Genomic DNA, 17937 nt, shown 5'->3' with positions numbered 1-17937 from the left:
AATATGATATTCTTTGTAGAGTGAGAGATAACTATTAAATTTCTTCCCCTCTCTCTCTGGGTCTCTGATATATATATATATATTTAATACTTGTATGTATATCATATGAAGGATCTAACAGTATCCATAAATACATATAATATTAACCATAATTTTTAATATTGGTATGATTATATAATTGATGATAGATTATGAAAAAGTACATGAGCTTTGAGGCCAGAATTGAAATTTCTTGATTGTATCACTTATTGACTGTGTGAGTTTGGGAGTTTCCTAACCTCCCTTTTAGCCTCACTTTTCTCATTCATAGCAACATAATCCTTTCTCTAGCAATAATATTATCATCTTTGATGGGTAATGAGACCTAAAAAATATATGTAAAATGTCTGGCACCTAACCAATGCTACAGCAATACACTTCAGTACGTTAGCTGTTTTCTTTCTCAGTCACTCCGCCACTGATGCAGCCTCTTTCCTTGGTGTTTTACCTCTGATAAGCTGTATCTTAAGTGTCCATGAGTTCTCTTAACACCTGTGAGAAAGATTAGAGGTGGTGATGTCTCTACTCTAAAGTGGTAAAAACTGGTAATAAGATTGGGTAGTTGCTCAGAGTCACCAGCAAAATTAATAAATTTCAGAGCAAGAAGAGGCTCTGTGCTAGGTTTCTGGACACAAATATAAAGAAGTCATTAAGACCCTGAGGGGCTCACAGGCCAGGAGGGTATATGCTGGTGTCTTGCTTGTGATGGGTTTCACGTCTAGATTTCTTCTAGGGCCTCTTCAGTGGAGAAGCCATAGTTAGAACACATTGTACATCTGTAATTAGAATCAAACAATAGAAATATCTAAGAATTACCTAAAAGGCTTTAACACATACTAGATATAGCAACATGACTGATTTTCTAATAATATCAGATTTATTTTTAAATGGTCCTGGTTTCATATCCAGTTTTTTTGAACAACCAATGATTTTTAAATGTCTGTCCAGTGACCAAAGTAAATCACTGAGAATTTCATATTCATTTGAAATGAATATGAAGTTACATGTAAGATAAATTTCAAATAATTGATTAAGTGGCTTTAATTAAGTTTACTATACTACTTAAAAGGTGAATTATGAGCATCTTGAAATAAAAAGTGAACAAATTTGTACATGGGGATAGATCCTTCAATAGCACTGAGAGAGGTTTACTACTGAGATCAGTTGGGAATTAAAATCATTAGGGTAGCCTTTTGTTTTATATTTACTTAAGTCTGTTCACTGCCTGCTCAGTTCATAGTTAGCACTGCAATGTGTTTACTCTTGTCTTGATGAACCAATTCTTTGCCAACGGCTCTTGGTATTTTTTTTTTTCAAATGTGAAATGCTTCATACAATCTTTGGAAAAGTGAAGGTTCATGAAGACCTGCTTTGGTCACCCCTTAGGGTGCTCATTCTTGAGATCCTCCCTTGTTACTTACTTTCTGAGAAGAGCTATTTTACTCTCCATTTAATAAACTTAGCGAACACTTCAGTGTGCATCTGAAGACTCAGAACCTTCTTTAGAAGCTATAATTTAGGTAATGGGCAATCAGAATGCTGATGTTCTCTAAGGAACCTGGTTCCACTACACAAGACGTGCAAGTCTCTTTCAAAGTGGAGTTCACATCTCTGAGATTTATGAGAACTGTTGTATCAGCCATTACAGTTGTTCAGGTATTTTACCATATACCCAAAGAAGTGTCTGTATAAGGCCAAAATATTCAGATGAGAAGTGAAAAATATCATTGCCTACATTTTGTCAAGTATTGGAATGTTTTGGAAAACTCCTAAGACTAAGTTTTCATATGGAGAATTTGGCAACACTAGATGCAAAGAACAATCTCTGGTGGAAAATCCATTCCTTCCTTCCTTCCTTCCTCCCTCCCTCCTTTCCTTCCTTTCTTTCTGGTGGAAAATGTGTTTCTTTCTTTTCCTTCCTTCCTTCCTTCCTTCCTTCCTTCCTTCCTTCCTTCCTTCCTTCCTTCCTTCCTTCCTTCCTTCCTTTCCTTCCTTCTGCCTTTCTTCTTTCTCTTTCTTCTTTTTTTATTTTATTCAGGGTTGGCTTACCAGCAGAGAGCTGAATATTATAAAACTAATCTTGTGATCTAATACTCATAATGCAACTCACACATTTAAGTGAGAATATAAAGCAAATAGAATAATAATATTAAGATTCATTCCGAAACGAACTTTTAAAGTCAATTGACCAAAACAGCCTCAAAAAGTTACTTAAGAACAAAATTTGCTCAAAGATGCATCATTACAAACAGTTCTGTGCATACAATCTACAGAGTTTCTGAAATTTTAACCTCAAACTGAAACTCTTAGTGATGGAAGCTTTTTAAATGATTTGGTACACCTGCAGACATTTTATTTCCTGGTTTAAAAATGTATTCTTATCAAGGGCGCCTGGGTGGCTCATTCGGTTAAGAGTTCAACTCTTGGTTTCTGCTCAGATCGTGATCTCACGGTTCATGAGTTTGGGTCCTGCGTCAGGCTCTGCACTGACAGTGCGGGACCTGCTTGGGCTTCTCTCTCTCTCCCTCACTCTCTGCCCCTCCCCACTAGTGCTCTCTCTCTCTCTCAAAAAAAAAATATATATATATATATTTATAAATGTGTACACACACATTCCTTTTAAATACATGTGTATTGTATTACAAATCATGATTTGTCCGACTTGTCAAATGGATTACCCATCTTGTCCTATGTATAACTGAGGTCTCTCTTGGGCACACCTGTGGAGGGGGTGCAAACAGGAGTGGTTTGGCAACACCAAGCTACAAGCTGGCACTTATGCCAGGTGATGCTAATTTATGGATGCAAGGCCAGCGTGAGACTTTCACACTGAGTAGCCTCTTTCCTGGCCAGAGCTCAGATTTCCAATCTAACTAAAGCATAGCCATACATTTAAAAAAGCAACAAGGCTTCCGTGCAATCAAAATAGGTGTTACAAAACCCATGAATGACAGCTCAGGGTCTTTACCTGTAGACAGTATCATAGATGACAATGTAGACCTTTGTTTAGAGTCTGTTTACTTCAACTGCACATAATTCTAACATTTGTGGGCATTTGCAAAATCTCACAGGGGATTGGAAGGAACGGCTTAGAAAGAGATTAGAGTTTTGTTTCTCATCCTCAGTTTCAAAAGATTCTGGGGAAGTATAACATATATCCAAAGGGATTTAAGAAAATATCTTAGGGGCATCTGGGTGGCTCAGTTGGTTAAGTGTCCGACTTCAGCTCAGGTCATGATCTCATGGTTCGTGGGTTCGATCCCCACATCAGGCTCTGTGCCGACAGCTAGCGCAGAGCCTGGAGCCTGCTTCAGATTCTGTGTCTCCCTCTCTCTCTGACCCTCCCCTGCTCATTCTCGCTCTCTCTCTCTCTTTCTCTCTCTCAGAAATAAATAAAACATTAAAAAAAAAGAAAGTATCTTAGACACTTCAAGAAGTAAACCTCAAACTATCTGAAAATGACTCAAAAAGACTCATCCCTCTGTGCTCAGGATAACTGAGATTTTCTGTGCAATTTTAGTTCATTTTGACATCAAAATTCTGAGTTTTATTTCGTTCAAGTACAAATAAAAAATTTCTTTTTAATGTTTTATTTATTTCTGAGAGAGAGAGACAGCATGAGCAGGGGAGTGTTAGAGAGAGGGAGACACAGAATCCAAAACAGGCTCCAGGCTCTGAGCTAGCAGTCAGCCCAAGCCCGACGTGGGACTCGAACCCACAAACCGTGAGATCATGACCTAAGCCAAAGCCGTACACCTAACCAACTGAGCCACCCAGGCACCCCTCATTCAAGTACAAATAAAATGATGAACACTGGGGCGCCTGGGTGGCTTAGTCGGTTGGGCGTCCGACTTTCGCTTAGGTCATGATCTCGCGGTTCGAGGGTTCGGGCCCCGCGTCGGGCTCTGTGCTGACTGCCAGCTCGGAGCCTGGAGCCTGTTTCAGAGTCTGTGACTCCCTCTCTCTCTGACCCTCCCCTGCTCACACTGTCTCTCTCTCTCCTAGAAGTAAATAAAACATTAAAAAAAAAATTTAAAAAAAAAAATGATGAACACTATTCAAGGCCAAGGCTTTCCTTCAATCTAAGCTTCTGGAAACAAATTTTAACACCTGCACCGTGAAGAGCCATGACATAATGACACCAACAATGGCTGACATTGTTGTGTGCCAAACATGTACCAAGAACTTTACATATATTATGACTAACTCCCGAAATAACCTTCAGTTGGGGGAATTGCTCTGCTCATCTCACAGATATACAACTAAGGGTTAGTGGTAAAGAAAATTGCCCAAATTTAAATATTTTTTTAATGTTTATTTATTTTGGGGAGAGAGAGGGAAAGCACACCAGGGGTGCAGGCAGACAGGGACACAGAGAATCAGAAGCAGGCTCTATGCTGTCAGCACAAAGCCCAACATGGGGCTCAAACCCACGAACCATGAGATCATGACCTGAGCCAAAATTGGACACTCAACTGATTGAGCCACTCAGGAACCTGAAAATTGCCCAGATTTAAAGCCAGGTCATTCTGGTTCTGAACCAGCATTCTTTCCATGACTATCTTTTCCTTCTAGCTGAAGAGCATAGGTCTCCAAATCTTTAGTGGGGCTCAAGGATTAATTCCCAGAGATGCAGGGTTGTTGTCAATGTTGGGTCATCCCCTGATTAGATCGAGCAGCCACAGGGGCAAGCATTGAGTCCTCCCTCAAGCCATCTCTTAAATACCTACCTTTGTGAGAGAGGAATGGATTCTCATGTAACTGACTCAGTATGTAGTTAGTTGATTTCCACACTCCCTGACATAGTTCAAACCATAGAGGAAGGCTCTGGGCCAAAGTGAATGTCAGGCAAGAAGATATTTTATTTTAAAACAGAGGGCACACTAAAATGAACAGGCTTGTCTTTTACCATGTAGGGCACTCTATCTACTTAGTAGATTTGCATCTCATTTCCAAAATAAAAATTCACATTCCCCACCAATCTGTATTTATCTTTCTCAGATTTAGGACACTAGTGGCAATAATCAGGTGGCCAGTGAGGGTGGTGGGAGCATCTCAAATAGTTGCTCACAAATGACTGGCTGTGGGGGAAGCACAGGAACAAATAAACAGTAAAGGAAGGGGGATAATGTCGCAAGGTTTGTTCCCTGTGCAAACAGCCCCGCTGGAGAACAAAGTCCACAAACTTTACCTCCTCCCACATTTGAAATGAAACCTGGTTGTGACATTTGGGGGGGTCTTCCCTCTGACATTACATTGCTGAATTCTTGGTTAGTCATCTGGAAGCCTCGTAAGTAGGTAAAATGGTTGTTTGCTATGTCACTGTATGATTTTAGGAACACAAAAGAGACCCCTGTGCATGCTATCTCACTCAGAGTCTTGCCAAATTGGCTCTTTAACATGCCTGAAATTTCACAGTGAATCCTTCATTGTTTTTCCTTAAGCCAAAGATTAAGTGCTAATGCAAATAGTCCTGGGAAGGGTAGTTCATTGAGCTATTATCAGTCATGTATGTACCTTAGTTGGAGTGAGTTTGACAACTAATTCACACAACAAATAATAAATGTAAAAGTCACTTTGTAATCCATAAATTGTCAGATAAATATGGAATTTTTGAACATATTTAAAAACTTTTTAATTGAGATATAACATGATTTGAATATATTTTGATTGAAGAATCAACTTTCCCATCATGTCTAATGTTTAGTAAGTGTTTATTATATGCTAGACATTGTTCAAAGATTTCATGACACAAACCTACATGAGGTAGGTATGATTCTTATTTTCATTTTACAGATGAGAAAGATGAGGCAGAGAGATGCTAAGTAACTTTTCAAAAGTCACACAGCTAGTAAGTGAGCCAGGATTTGCACCAGGCAGTCTACTTCCAGAACCTGCACTATAAATCACTTTGATACTCAGCTGCTCTCTTCAAAGGTATGGCGGCTGGAACATATGGGAGAAAGATTTGTGAATCATGAAAGGTCTGAAGTTATTTAAAACTATTATTATATCAATATCTACTACAATATAGAGTCAATTTTCTTATATCAGTTCCTAAGAGAACCCCGCTGTGCTTATTGTGGCCTGAACATCAGCATAATGGAAATAATTACAATGATGTCAACCACAGATACCTACTATCATGTGTCTGATGTAGTCACTTTTACCACCTTCATCTTTGAGATCTTTGCCATCATTGTCATTTATTGAGGGCTTACCATGTTCCAGGAACCATGTGTTACACACTACCTAAATGATCTCATTTAATCCTATAGCAATCTTACAGAGTGGGTCTAACCATTCCCATTTTATAGATGATAAAACTGAGGTTCAGAGATGTTAAGGCCATAGAACCAAAAGTGACACAGCTGGAATTTGAACCTAAGTCTGCCTTCTAAGCTTATGTTCTTAACCATTTTACTATGTCCAAAATTTTAATAATACTTCTAAAACCACCAACACGGAAGTGTGCTTTATGTGTTAGGTTGACCCTCTGTCAGGCTAGTCCTATGTCATGATTTCAAACTACGATTTGTGGGTTATTAAATCCAGCCAGCTGCCTGTTTCTATATTACTGGGACACAGCCATACTCATTCACTTACACATCATCTGTGACTGCTTTTGCGCTAAAAAGTAGAGTGAGTAGTTACAAGAGAAATCCTAAAGCCAACAATATTTGCTTTCTGGATCATCACAGAAAAGTCTGAGGACCTCCCTGCTTTAGTTTTATTTTTTTTTAATATTTTTTTTTATTTATTTCTAGGAGAGAGAGAGAGAGAGACAGCGTGAAGAGGGGAGGGGTAGAGAGAGAGGGAGACACAGACTCCGAAATAGCCTCCAGGCTCTGAGCTGGCAGTCAGCACAGAGCCCAATGCGGGGCTCGAACCCACTACCGCGAGATCATGACCTAAGCAAAAGTCGGATGCTTAACCGACTAAGCCACCCAGGTGCCCCAGGACCTCCCTGCTTTAAACCATTTTGCAATGTGCATGTACTACTATTCTCATTTTACAGATGAGCATATTGGAATTCAGAAAGATTGGGTAGCTTGTCCATCCAACTATTAAACAGCAAGAACCTAGTGACAACTTGAGGTCTAGATGACTCTAGAACTTGTTCATTTTCCTCTTTGAAACTTACAAAGGGAACAACTTTCATAATTACCAGTTGAAGGAAAGGAGATTTCTCTAACATGTGGTTGACAATCTGCTTTTCAATGTTTGACACTACTGTTAGAGTTGTACGTTTTCCGCTGACAGAGGGATATTAAATTCCTCTTACCTTCTGAGAATTTACTGTATTTAATTCCTTGAGGGTGGATGCTCAAGGGCTTGTCTGCCTTATTCTTGAAGTGAACTTTCATAATGTCTCCAACTTCAGCATATAAAGTAGGCCCAAGAAGTCCTGTGGAAACAAGGATTTATAATGTGTCTGTGCTCAAGACTGACAAAGAGCTGCTAAGCATGAACCTCATGACTGATGGTTGTCGTCCCTCCTGGTCCTGAGGCTGACCCACCTGGCTTCAATCTAGAAGGCTTTTCCAACTCATTGCCTCTGCATTGCAGGCAGGTTAGGACAGGAAGGTAGAAATGCTTGGCTTGTGCCCAAAGCAAGTCAAGAGTGAGGAGGAATAGTTCTGACCATGTCCACCCCATTCTGACTCACTGTCGTTTCTTGGAGATTACTGTCTTTGGTCAAGGAGAGAAGGATGTTCATTTTCAATTACACAGGTTGACTTGAGGGAAGGTGACTGGCTCTGTTAGATCTCCCTGAGGTGGGAGACCTCAAAGATCTCAGTGAAGTGAGGGAGCAAATCACACAGTACTCTGTCCCTGAGGCAAGTTCAAAGTCCCTGAGGCAAGACTGAGCTTAATGTATCCAAAGGACTGTAAGAGAAATGGTGTGGGCAGAGTGAGAAGAGCAGCTCTCAAACTGCTCTGGGGATGGACGCAGGGTAGGAGCTATGCTGAGATGTGGGCAAAGTGCTACAGAAGGAGAGTGGATGAAGGGCCGGTTCTGTCTGAGGACTTAGGGGAAAGGTTGATATTTGAGTCAGACTTTGGAAAAATCATATTATGAGAATTTCCCAAATTGTAGTGCTTGGATTCTCTGCATCAGAATCACGTGCGGTCTAACTAAAAGGCAGATCCCTATCTCTGCCACAATGAATCAAGTCTCTGGAGGTGGAGTCTGGGAATCTTCATTTTTAACATGTGCTCCTGAGTGATTCTGATGTCCTTTAAATCTTGAGAACCTGTCACCGGAAGTCCTATTTCAGACAAGGGACAAGAGTTGACTGCTCTCATTTCCAAGCCAACGTAAACTCTGGGGCTGGCTTCTCTCCACTAGGAATCACAGGAGAGCAAGAAGGAAGGAAGATACAGTGGTCACAGAGTTCAATTGGCATTCATTTGCAGTGGTGATGATCATTATAACAGAGCTTCCACATACCGTCTCCTTCACATGCTTGAGCACTGTGAGCCATTACATTAGTCCAAATCTTCAAGGAGATTAACATACTTATTTTACAAATGAGGAAACTGAGCCTCAGACAGTTTAAATATATTGCCCAATATTATATAGCTAATTAGAGGCAGCAAACCTATCTGACTCTAGATACTGAGACTTTACCTACCTTTTTATATTCCACCTCTCACCCTATATGTATTCATTCACTCAGAAAATATTCATTGAGTGCCCACACTGTCCTAGGTGTCAGAATTGTAATGGTGAGTAAATTAGATGCCTCACAGAGCATACAAAAAAGTAGGAAAGGCAGATTTTAACAAATAATAACACCAGCATTTAATTATAAACTATGGTAAGTATTATGAAAAACAAGTACAGAATACCCTGAAAAGCATATAACAGAGGGATCTCATCTAACTTGGAGGCATGGAGGGGATCAGGGTTGGGAAAAACTTCCTTGAGGAAGCGATGCTTTAAGTGAAGTTAAAGTGGGATTCACGTATGCAAAGGGTCTGAGGTACAAAAAGTTTGGCCTCTTTAGAGAACTGACTGATGGCTGTGATGAAGGTAAAGCTTAACAGGTAAGAGAGAGGAGCAGAAAGTGAGGTTGAAGGCATAGTCAGAGGCCCCGTCAAGTAGGGCCTTCTAGGCCATTTAGAGTTTTGGCTCTAAGAGTATCTGGAAGCCATTAGAGTGTTTAGCAGGAGTGAGACATGGACCAGATTTTGCGTTTTAAATCTCTGACTGCATTGGTGGAGGATGAGCTGAGGAGAATCCAGAGCAGATGTGAGAGAGCAGATAGAAGGCTCCAGGAGGGTAATGTTGGTGACTTACTGTAAAGTTACAGCAGTGGAGGTGATGAGAAAATACTAGAGAGCTATTAGGAGACCAAACTACCAGGACTCGATGGATGGGATATGGATGGAAGGTGAGGGGGACCAAACTGCTGTGGATGTTGGTGACATTCTGGCTGGGCAGCTGGGTGCAAGAAGGTGTCATTCTCTGAAAGGGAGGCCACCGTGAGAGAGTTTTGTTTGATAGATGTGGTAGGCAGAATGTGTGTCTCCTCCCTTTCCCCCCGCAAGAGATGTCCCCGCCTCAACTCCTGGGACCTGAGAATATGCTACCTTAAATGGCTGAAGGGTCTCTGCCCCTTTGGTATGATTAAGATTAGGATGTTGAAATGGGAGGGTCTACCTATTGTCAAAGAGAAAACAGGATTTCTGAGACAGAGGCCCTATCTTTCTCTGCTCCTATCTTCTACCCACTGTTTTTTTTTTTAAGTTTATTTATTTACTTTTGAGAGAGAGAAACAGAGACAGAGAGACAGAGACAGAGAGACAGAGACCGAACAGAGGAGGGGCAGGATCTGCTCTGACAGCAGAGAGCCCAATGAGGGGCTTGGACCCATGAACCATGAGATTATGGCTGGAGCCAAACTTGGAAGCTTAATGGACTGAGCCACCCAGCTGCCCCAGTACCTAGCTTTCTTATTCCTGTCACTGAACTCCCAGTGCTAGAGCTTATGCTGATCTTGTCCCTCAAGCTTTCTGTTTGTTTTTGTGTTAGCTCTGCACAGGACCATGGAGGTCACATCGTTCAATCCTCATTTTAGACATAGTTACAAAGCCCAGGATGTGGGGGCAGGAAGGGTGGCTTGCTCAAGGTCAATCAATCATTGGCTGGCATTACTGGGGTTAGAACTCAAATCTTTGGACTCTTGAACCTTTCTCTACCACCTCGCACAGAGCAGGTTCAGAACCCCTGCCTTTCCTGAAATAGGTCCATTTCTGACTCTTGACCACATGTGGCTCTACTAGCTGACCTCTCTCTCCTGGCTGCTGCTCTCAGTCCCAGCTGCTGACAGAAGCCCCCACTGGCTACTCCCACCTGCTGGGGATGCCCAGGAGCCCACAGGAGCGCTGACTATGTTGTGCACTGCGTTTCATTGCCATGGTTGCCTCGCTCAGGTGATTTGTTTGCTGGCATCACATGGCTACAAATGCCCAGTGCCCAGAATAAGTCTTCTAAGTTATTTAACCTAATAAGCCCTCTTGCTGCAATGAATGATTTGGAATATTTATTTGCCTCCCTTTCTGTTTCTTCAGAATTAAGGCAAAACAAAGGGATGTTTTCATAAGTGCAAACCAAATACCTTCAAGCACGTGGGCAAACACATGCCTGAGTGTTGTCTGAGCTGCTATCAGCTCCTCCATCAGCCAGATGGCCTGAGACCCATCCCAGCCGCTCCTCAGTGCCCAGCAGTGAAGGGGGGAAGGGGTCGCCTATTCTGTGGTCCCAAGAAGGTAGCACAGCATGTACCCAACAGCTCTGGACTTGAAAAGGGCTACATGGAGTCAGCTAATCCAATCCCCCGCTCTCAGGTGAATAATGCATTACAGAAAACAGGGAAGCCCATTGTTGGGTTATTTTAAAACCCCTTCAGGAACAAATACTTCATAATCCTTTGAAAAAATTCAGAGTCAAAACTAATCATTTTAAAGCCCCCCGACAGGATTCCTGGCCCCTCCACCTGTCCACATGTCCTCAAACCTCGCTGGACGGGTGCCTTCAGGCCTCTAGTCCTACAGCCTAGACCCCGCCCGTAATTCCAGTGACTTCTGGGCTCACACTGCAGAAACGGCACATGACTCCTTCCAGGTTCAGCTCAAATCATACCCAGCAGATGGGTGGAGCAGGAAATACGGGAAAGACACCGATGACATAGAACCAGGATGGGCAGTGGTGCAGGTCACACAGTCAGTCAACGGTAATGTTTAAACCCAGAGCTTCTCAGGCTTTTCCTTTATCCCAGATTTGCCTCACTCTACCAGCTACGGTAGAGACACAAAGATGAATTAAATACTACCCTTGCTCATCAGGGGTTCACAGTTAAGTAATTTTGGGAGTTCAGGAAGAAGTTCCTCTTAAAATGGGTGTTAAGGGGCGCCTGGGGGGCTCAGTCGGTTGAGCCTCCGACTTCGGCTCAGGTCATGATCTCGCGGTTCGTGGGTTCGAGCCCCGCGTCGGGCTCTGTGCTGACTGCCAGCTCAGAGCCTGGAGCTGCTTCAGATTCTGTGTCTCCCTCTCTCTCTGACCCTCCCCTGCTCACGCTGTCTCTCTCTCTCAGAAATAAATTTTAAAAAAACATTTAAAAAAATTTAAATGGGTATTAAAATGCCTCAGAGTTCACATAAAACAAATGTGTAATTGGACACACGGGGTTGACAGAGAGGTGATGTCTTAAGTGCACAGGGCTTAGACATAAATTAATGATCAACGTCTACTTCTCTTCTTTTCTAAGTTTATTTATTTCTTTTTAGTTGGGGGGAGGGGCAGAGAGAGAGAGAATCCCAAGCTCCACACTGTCAGCACAAAGCCCCACTCTGGGCTCAATCCCACGAACCATGAGATCAGGACCTGAGCTGAAATCAAGAGTTGGATGCTTAACCTACTGAGTCACCCAGGTGCCCTGATTAAGGTCTAATTCTCATTAATGATGTTGAGTCAGGAAATTTCCACAAAAGCTAATCATCTCAAAGGATTTTGATCACAGTACTCTCCTCTCCAAAAACTATCAATGACTCCTTCATGGTTAAAAGATAGTCTTCAGTTTGGCATTGGCCTATCACTCAGCAGTGGCTTACATAGACCAGACATTCAATTCAGCTAACTCGGCAAAAGCCACACAAGGTAAAGCTCTGAACACCTGCCCGATTCTTCTTCCCTCCAGGCCTAATGAGTATGTTTCCCAGCTCATTTTCCCTTTACCCACCTACAATTTAATTTAATTAAGTAGTTCTGAAGTATCTGTTGTATATACTAAGCTTGGGGCCAGAGTTATGAAAACGAATAGACACTGTGACAGAGGACAGGAGATCCTTCAACTCTCTCCCCTCAACTACAAACTTAATTTCATTAGTAACCTTATTGTCTGTTGCCTTGCTGGCCCGCATGGAGGTAGTATGTCTTCTACCTCAAGCTGATTCAGCCCAAGCTTTGAATCCCATCACTTTCTGTTTCCTCAGAATCTGGCTCCAGCAATTATTCTCTCTCAGATATCATTACCCTCCCCTTTCCATTTGATTCTTTCCTTGAGCCCTTAGGTATTTTAAGTCACTGTATTCTTGTTTGCAAAACTCCAAAATCTATATCGGCCCCTCATTCCTTTCCAGGACTACCTTGTCTCTCCTCCCAGGTGGAGCCAAGTTTCAGGAAAGGGTTATCTATAAGTTCCTCTTGCTTCCATTTCCTCATTCACTTCCATTCCATTTCTATTCTGCAGGGGAATGGCCCCGGGGAAAGCAGGTGAAGAGCTCTTCAAGAGGCAGATGACTTAAATGGGCTAGTAATGTCAAGGAGGAAAAGAACTGGAAAGAAGACATTGGTTCTGGGATCTCAGAGGTCATGGGTGCCCTTTTTTGAGAATAATTTCAGTGGACTTGTATTAGAGAGGATTAGGGAGGGAATGTATGGAGAGGAAACGATATTATAGAAAATGGAGTGGATTACTTATATAGGAAATTGGTAGTGAGGTGAAGGGGAGACAGGAGAAAGGTAGGCAGAGTCAAGGAGAGATTTTCTTCTAGATGGGGTGGACCTGAATATAGCAGTGTTTTGTTTTATTGTTGATTTTTGACTGAAGGGAAAGCTCCAGACAAGGGGAGATTGAAGATAAAGGGAGATCAGAGGAGGCAGGAGGAGTTTGGGAAAGCTGACCGTCTTCAGTTGGTTAATGTGGGAGGATGAGTGAACTACTGACCAGGGGGCCCAGTTGGAGGACCTTCTCTCTTAATGGCCTCTATCATTCCTGTGAAATATAGTACCATATTTAAGATCCGAGAAACCCCTTCAAACTACTTGCTTTGATTAAAGAAGAAATAAGAAAAAGGAGAGATTTCTCTTTGAAAATGATAGCTGTTGTATACGTCACACTAAATACAACAGAAGAGACGGGGAAAACAGATGCAAAAGAATCAGCCATCTATGGTTCCTTTGAATGCATCTGGGGACCCAGATGGAAGCAACAGGCCATTTGTTCAGGTTCATCTGCACTCAAGGGTAAGGAAGACAGCTAAGGTTCTGTCTTGTCCACTACCACCTACTTCAATGCCTGGCCCCTAGTGGGTGCTCAGCAGTAGTCTGTTCAATGAATGAATGAGCTTAAAAGTTCCAACACTTAAAAGTTTTGTTTAGCTTTTTGATAAATGTTAAAAACAGCCATCTTCCTGGGCCGTGTCACCTCATGGGCAAGAAGGGCCCCTGGCTTAATGCTTTGCCGACACTATTTTGAAACTCTCAAAAATAGGAGTGAGGGTTCCCACGGTTTCCTTTTGCACTTAGACCCACAAATTACATAGCCTGTACTGGTTAAAAACAACAAAAGCACACATTTCTACAAAATGTTGCGAAATAGATATTTTAGATATATATGAATATCAAATTATTCATAGAGACTTATCTTTAAAATTAAATAGTATATACTTCAGGCTTACCTGAAATTTTGGATCGTGGTTTTTCTTTCTGAAAATATGGTTCATACTCTCTGTAGACAATTTTCTTAAAGGAAGTTGCAAAAGGATTCGAACTAGAAATAAAATACAAAAATGAATTTGAAAGGCATATATGACATCTACATCTCATCACACAACAAATGGATTTCTCGTGTCCTCAGATATGTAGGAGGGATACCAGTATTTTCATTGTATTTCAGAAACCCAAGATTTTATAAACATGAATAATACGTGAAGTCAATAAAATAATTATTGATCTCTTTAAGAATATTCTGTTGAAATAATTGCTTTTCCCCAAATTTAGTCTGCCTTAACTAATGTTGCTACTCAGAATCCATTTTCTAAAATAAAGGCTAAAGATCATCGTGTGAACCCAAGCTTTAGGCTTAGATTTTAAATGACTAAACATATAAGCAAATCCTATGTGAATAAATACATGGGAAATTTTTTTTAGCTGATGAATCAAATACATATTTAAATTACATACTGAGGAAGACTGTAAAGCACCAATGACTTGGTGGACCCCATTTCTAGTGGAGAAGTTGGAGACGGCTGATGGAGTAAAGGCCCTAGGGATTCATACTGGAAACAAACTAACAAATGAAAAAAAAAAGTCTCAGAAAATGCTAAGTAACTTGTTCCAAGGAGAATCAATGGATAGATGGCAGAGCCAAGACTCAAAGAGGTGAACCCCTAATATTCATGATAAAGTATTCACAGAAAGGGAGTCAGGGGAAGTACTGAGATTGCTTCAGGCTTCTTGTCTTCTGCATCGCTGACGATGGGCGCAGAATTCCTACCATGGTCTTAAACTAAAAGATGAAAGTATAAAATCAGGGCATCACAGAATGGGGTACTCACCACCTTTGCTGTGATTTCTATATAGTGCGGTGGTTAAGACAACAGGTTGTGAATTCAGTGTTTGGGTCTGAATCCCGTTTCTACCCCTTATGAACTGCCTAAGCTTGAACAATTTACTTAATCCATTTGTGACTCAGGTTTCTACAAGTGTGAGATGAGAATAACAGTAAAATCTTCAAGGGGCTGTTCCAAGTACTACATAAACGGATACCTGAAAAGGGCCTGGAGCTGGCACATTGTAAATATTCAATACATGTTAACTAGTCATATTTTTAAGAGGCAATAAAAGTTGGTTTCTAGTCTTCAGGTTTTCCTACCAAGCAGAAAAATCTTTAATTGCAGTAATTCTTATACTTTTTAAAATGCGGGATACAAGAACTGTGTTAATGTTTGGGGGTAGAATTTAAGGAAGTATGAGGAAGTATTTTGGGAATGAGTAGCTAGCTATTCAAGGTAGTGGGTTCTCAGTCGCTCAAAGTGTTCAGTAGAAACTAGACAACCACTTGGTGGAGGAATTGGTGCTTAGCGTGTGTGTGGACGTAGGTGGAAAGTTCATACGTCGATGCTGAAAATGAACAAAATTACCTCTGAAAGTTCTTAGAACCCAAGAATCCTAAGATTCTATATGGTAGCTGTGTCCCTAATGTGGGGGTCCATTTATATTTACTTATTTATTAGTACATTTGAAAACGACCCTCCTCTCTCACACCCCCATCTTTATTTATTTATTTATTTTTAAAATTTATTTCTAGGAGAGAGAGACAGCGTGAGCAGGGGAGGGTCAGAGAGAGAAGGAGTCACAGACTCTGAAACAGGCTCCAGGCTCTGAGCTGGCAGTCAGCACAGAGCCCGACGCGGGGCTCGAACCCACGAACCGTGAGATCATGACCTAAGCGAAAGTCGGACGCTTAACCGACTAAGCCACCCAGGCGCCCCTCCCACCCCCATCTTTAAATACAGGACTGCGGATGATGGCATACAATCTTTACTAAGCAGAATCAGACTTTTGTGTGGGATGTATAATTTTAATTTTTGTTTAATAGGGGTATATTTTCTACCATATTTCACTGCATATGTTGTGTGTACATACTGAGGTATGTCTGTTTGATTTTGAACTAAATTGCTATTCAAAAATATTGTCTAAATAGAAAGTTGAAAATAATAGGAATTCCAACAACATGCATTATGAATTTTTCATTTATGAGGATTTTCCAAAAATAATTTCTTCATAATAAGAATCATATAAAGCTAGAACCCTAGAGGGGAAAAATATATGTTATAATTTTCAATATCTGTTACCTACATACATGTAAATGATTGAACAGGTTTCCTTAGGGAAATTTTCAAAAACATTTACTTCAGACTTCAAACAAGGATAATAGATATATTTTACCTCTACGAGGCATTCTCCTGCTAAATGCCTTCAGCTTTGTGCTAAAATACACTTTGGCAAAGAGTGGAGGTGGCTATATTGATCTCCTTAAAGTGGGTGTCATTCAGCTGTGGGTACAGGACACGTGAGCACAAGCTCTTAGTTTAAGCAGCCAGATATACAGGTTAGGTTTTTCACTAGAAAGTACCAGAGAGAAATGACACGAGTTGAGGTTCAAAACCATTGCCAGTTGGTCTAGGTTATCACTCTATGGTTTTGACTCAATACTTGACACCAGCGGTATGACTCTTACCAGAATTCTGGAAACCCAACCACAGGGTGAGGAGACAGGGTAACCAGTCATGGCCCTGTGGACTCTCCATGTGAATCAGGCTTTGCCCTGTATGGTTCTGATATCAGTATTCTGCCTGTTTTCCGAGTCAACTACAGAACAAAGAACAAACTCACAGCACAAGCACAGGGTGCCCCGGCAAAGACAGCAAGTGAGTTAATGTGTGCCGGTGAGCAAGAGAGGTTAATGCTGGAAAGCCTGTTATTTTCAGTGGGGTTTTTGACAGTTCCCTAAGGCTGTGGGTGTGGTCGACTTGAAAGATAATATTTAAAATAATTTTGTTAAATAAGGGTTTCTTATTCTTACAAAACCAAGATAGTATATAATACTCTCCAAAACGACCCAGTTACAAAGCAATTCTTTTTTTTTTCAAATATTTTTATTTATTTCTAGGAGAGAGAGAGAGACAGTGTGAGCAGGGGAGGGTCAGAGAGAGAGGGAGACACAGACTCAGAAACAGGCTCCAGGCTCTGAGCTGGCAGTCAGCACAGAGCCCGACGCGGGGCTCGAACCCACGAACCGCGAGATCATGACCTAAGCGAAAGTCGGACGCTCAACCCACTAAGCCACCCAGGCGCCCCGTACAAAGCAATTCTTTAACGATTTAATGCTCTGCACAGCAAGGCTCTTGAAATATTACATTATTTTTTGGCAGATTGCTTTGATTTTGTAATTGTAAAAGAGGAACATGTCTTTCACAATCTTGTAAACTGTGATGTTAAGTTAAAAAAAAACTGAGTCAAAAAAAGAAGATATGTTTCATGAAAATGCACTAATAATCGGATGAGATAATATACACAAATATATTAAGCAATGAATCATGTGTGTAGTTTGTACTAAATAAATGTAAGCTAGATATTAATTTGACGTAGGTCAATTTTTTAATGTAATGAAGAAAACAAATTTACAAATAATTCCACTACTTACTGAATTATTTCTAGCCCATGTGTGTGTATTTCACATTTTATCCCAAATAGGACATAGAAATCTGTATCCTGAGTTCTTGACTTGAAATAACCTGAGCTTTTCCCCATCTCACTAAATTTTCATTAAGATCATGTTTACTAGCCTATTTAAAAAAAAAAAAAGCTAAAAAAAGCCTAAAAAACCTGAGTCACACTGAGAGGGTTACCATTTAAAAATATAACTGGAAACAGTGAGTATGTCCTATAATTTGTTTAATTTCTGGGAAGTCTTATTTTCAGCCTTTCAGTTAGGAAAAATAGTTTGCAATTCAAAGATAGAGTTTTATTATTTAAGCCACCTTTTAGGTACATCTGTCTGTTAATAGTGACCCTTCCAAAATAGCATCGGTCAACTTTATCCC

At 41.0% G+C, this 17937-nt stretch overlaps 1 protein-coding gene across 1 annotated transcript in view; it reads right to left on the bottom strand.

Moving 5' to 3' along the window:
- Positions 1-17937, bottom strand: part of F5 (coagulation factor V) — a 75382-nt gene that overhangs the window by 54961 nt on the left and 2484 nt on the right. Inside the window, exons 3-4 of the mRNA XM_077761759.1 lie at positions 14008-14099; positions 7325-7447 (exon numbers count right to left, since the gene is read on the bottom strand). Coding sequence (XP_077617885.1) covers positions 7325-7447; positions 14008-14099 — 215 coding nt within the window. The remainder of the gene's footprint in view (positions 1-7324; positions 7448-14007; positions 14100-17937) is intronic.

The sequence above is a fragment of the Crocuta crocuta genome, unplaced genomic scaffold (genome assembly GCF_008692635.1).
Source record: "Crocuta crocuta isolate KB4526 unplaced genomic scaffold, BGI_CrCroc_1.0 scaffold243, whole genome shotgun sequence".
Taxonomy (NCBI): Eukaryota; Metazoa; Chordata; class Mammalia; order Carnivora; family Hyaenidae; genus Crocuta; species Crocuta crocuta.
Note: the sequence above shows the minus strand (reverse complement) of the source record. Positions and strands in the feature narration are given on the sequence as shown.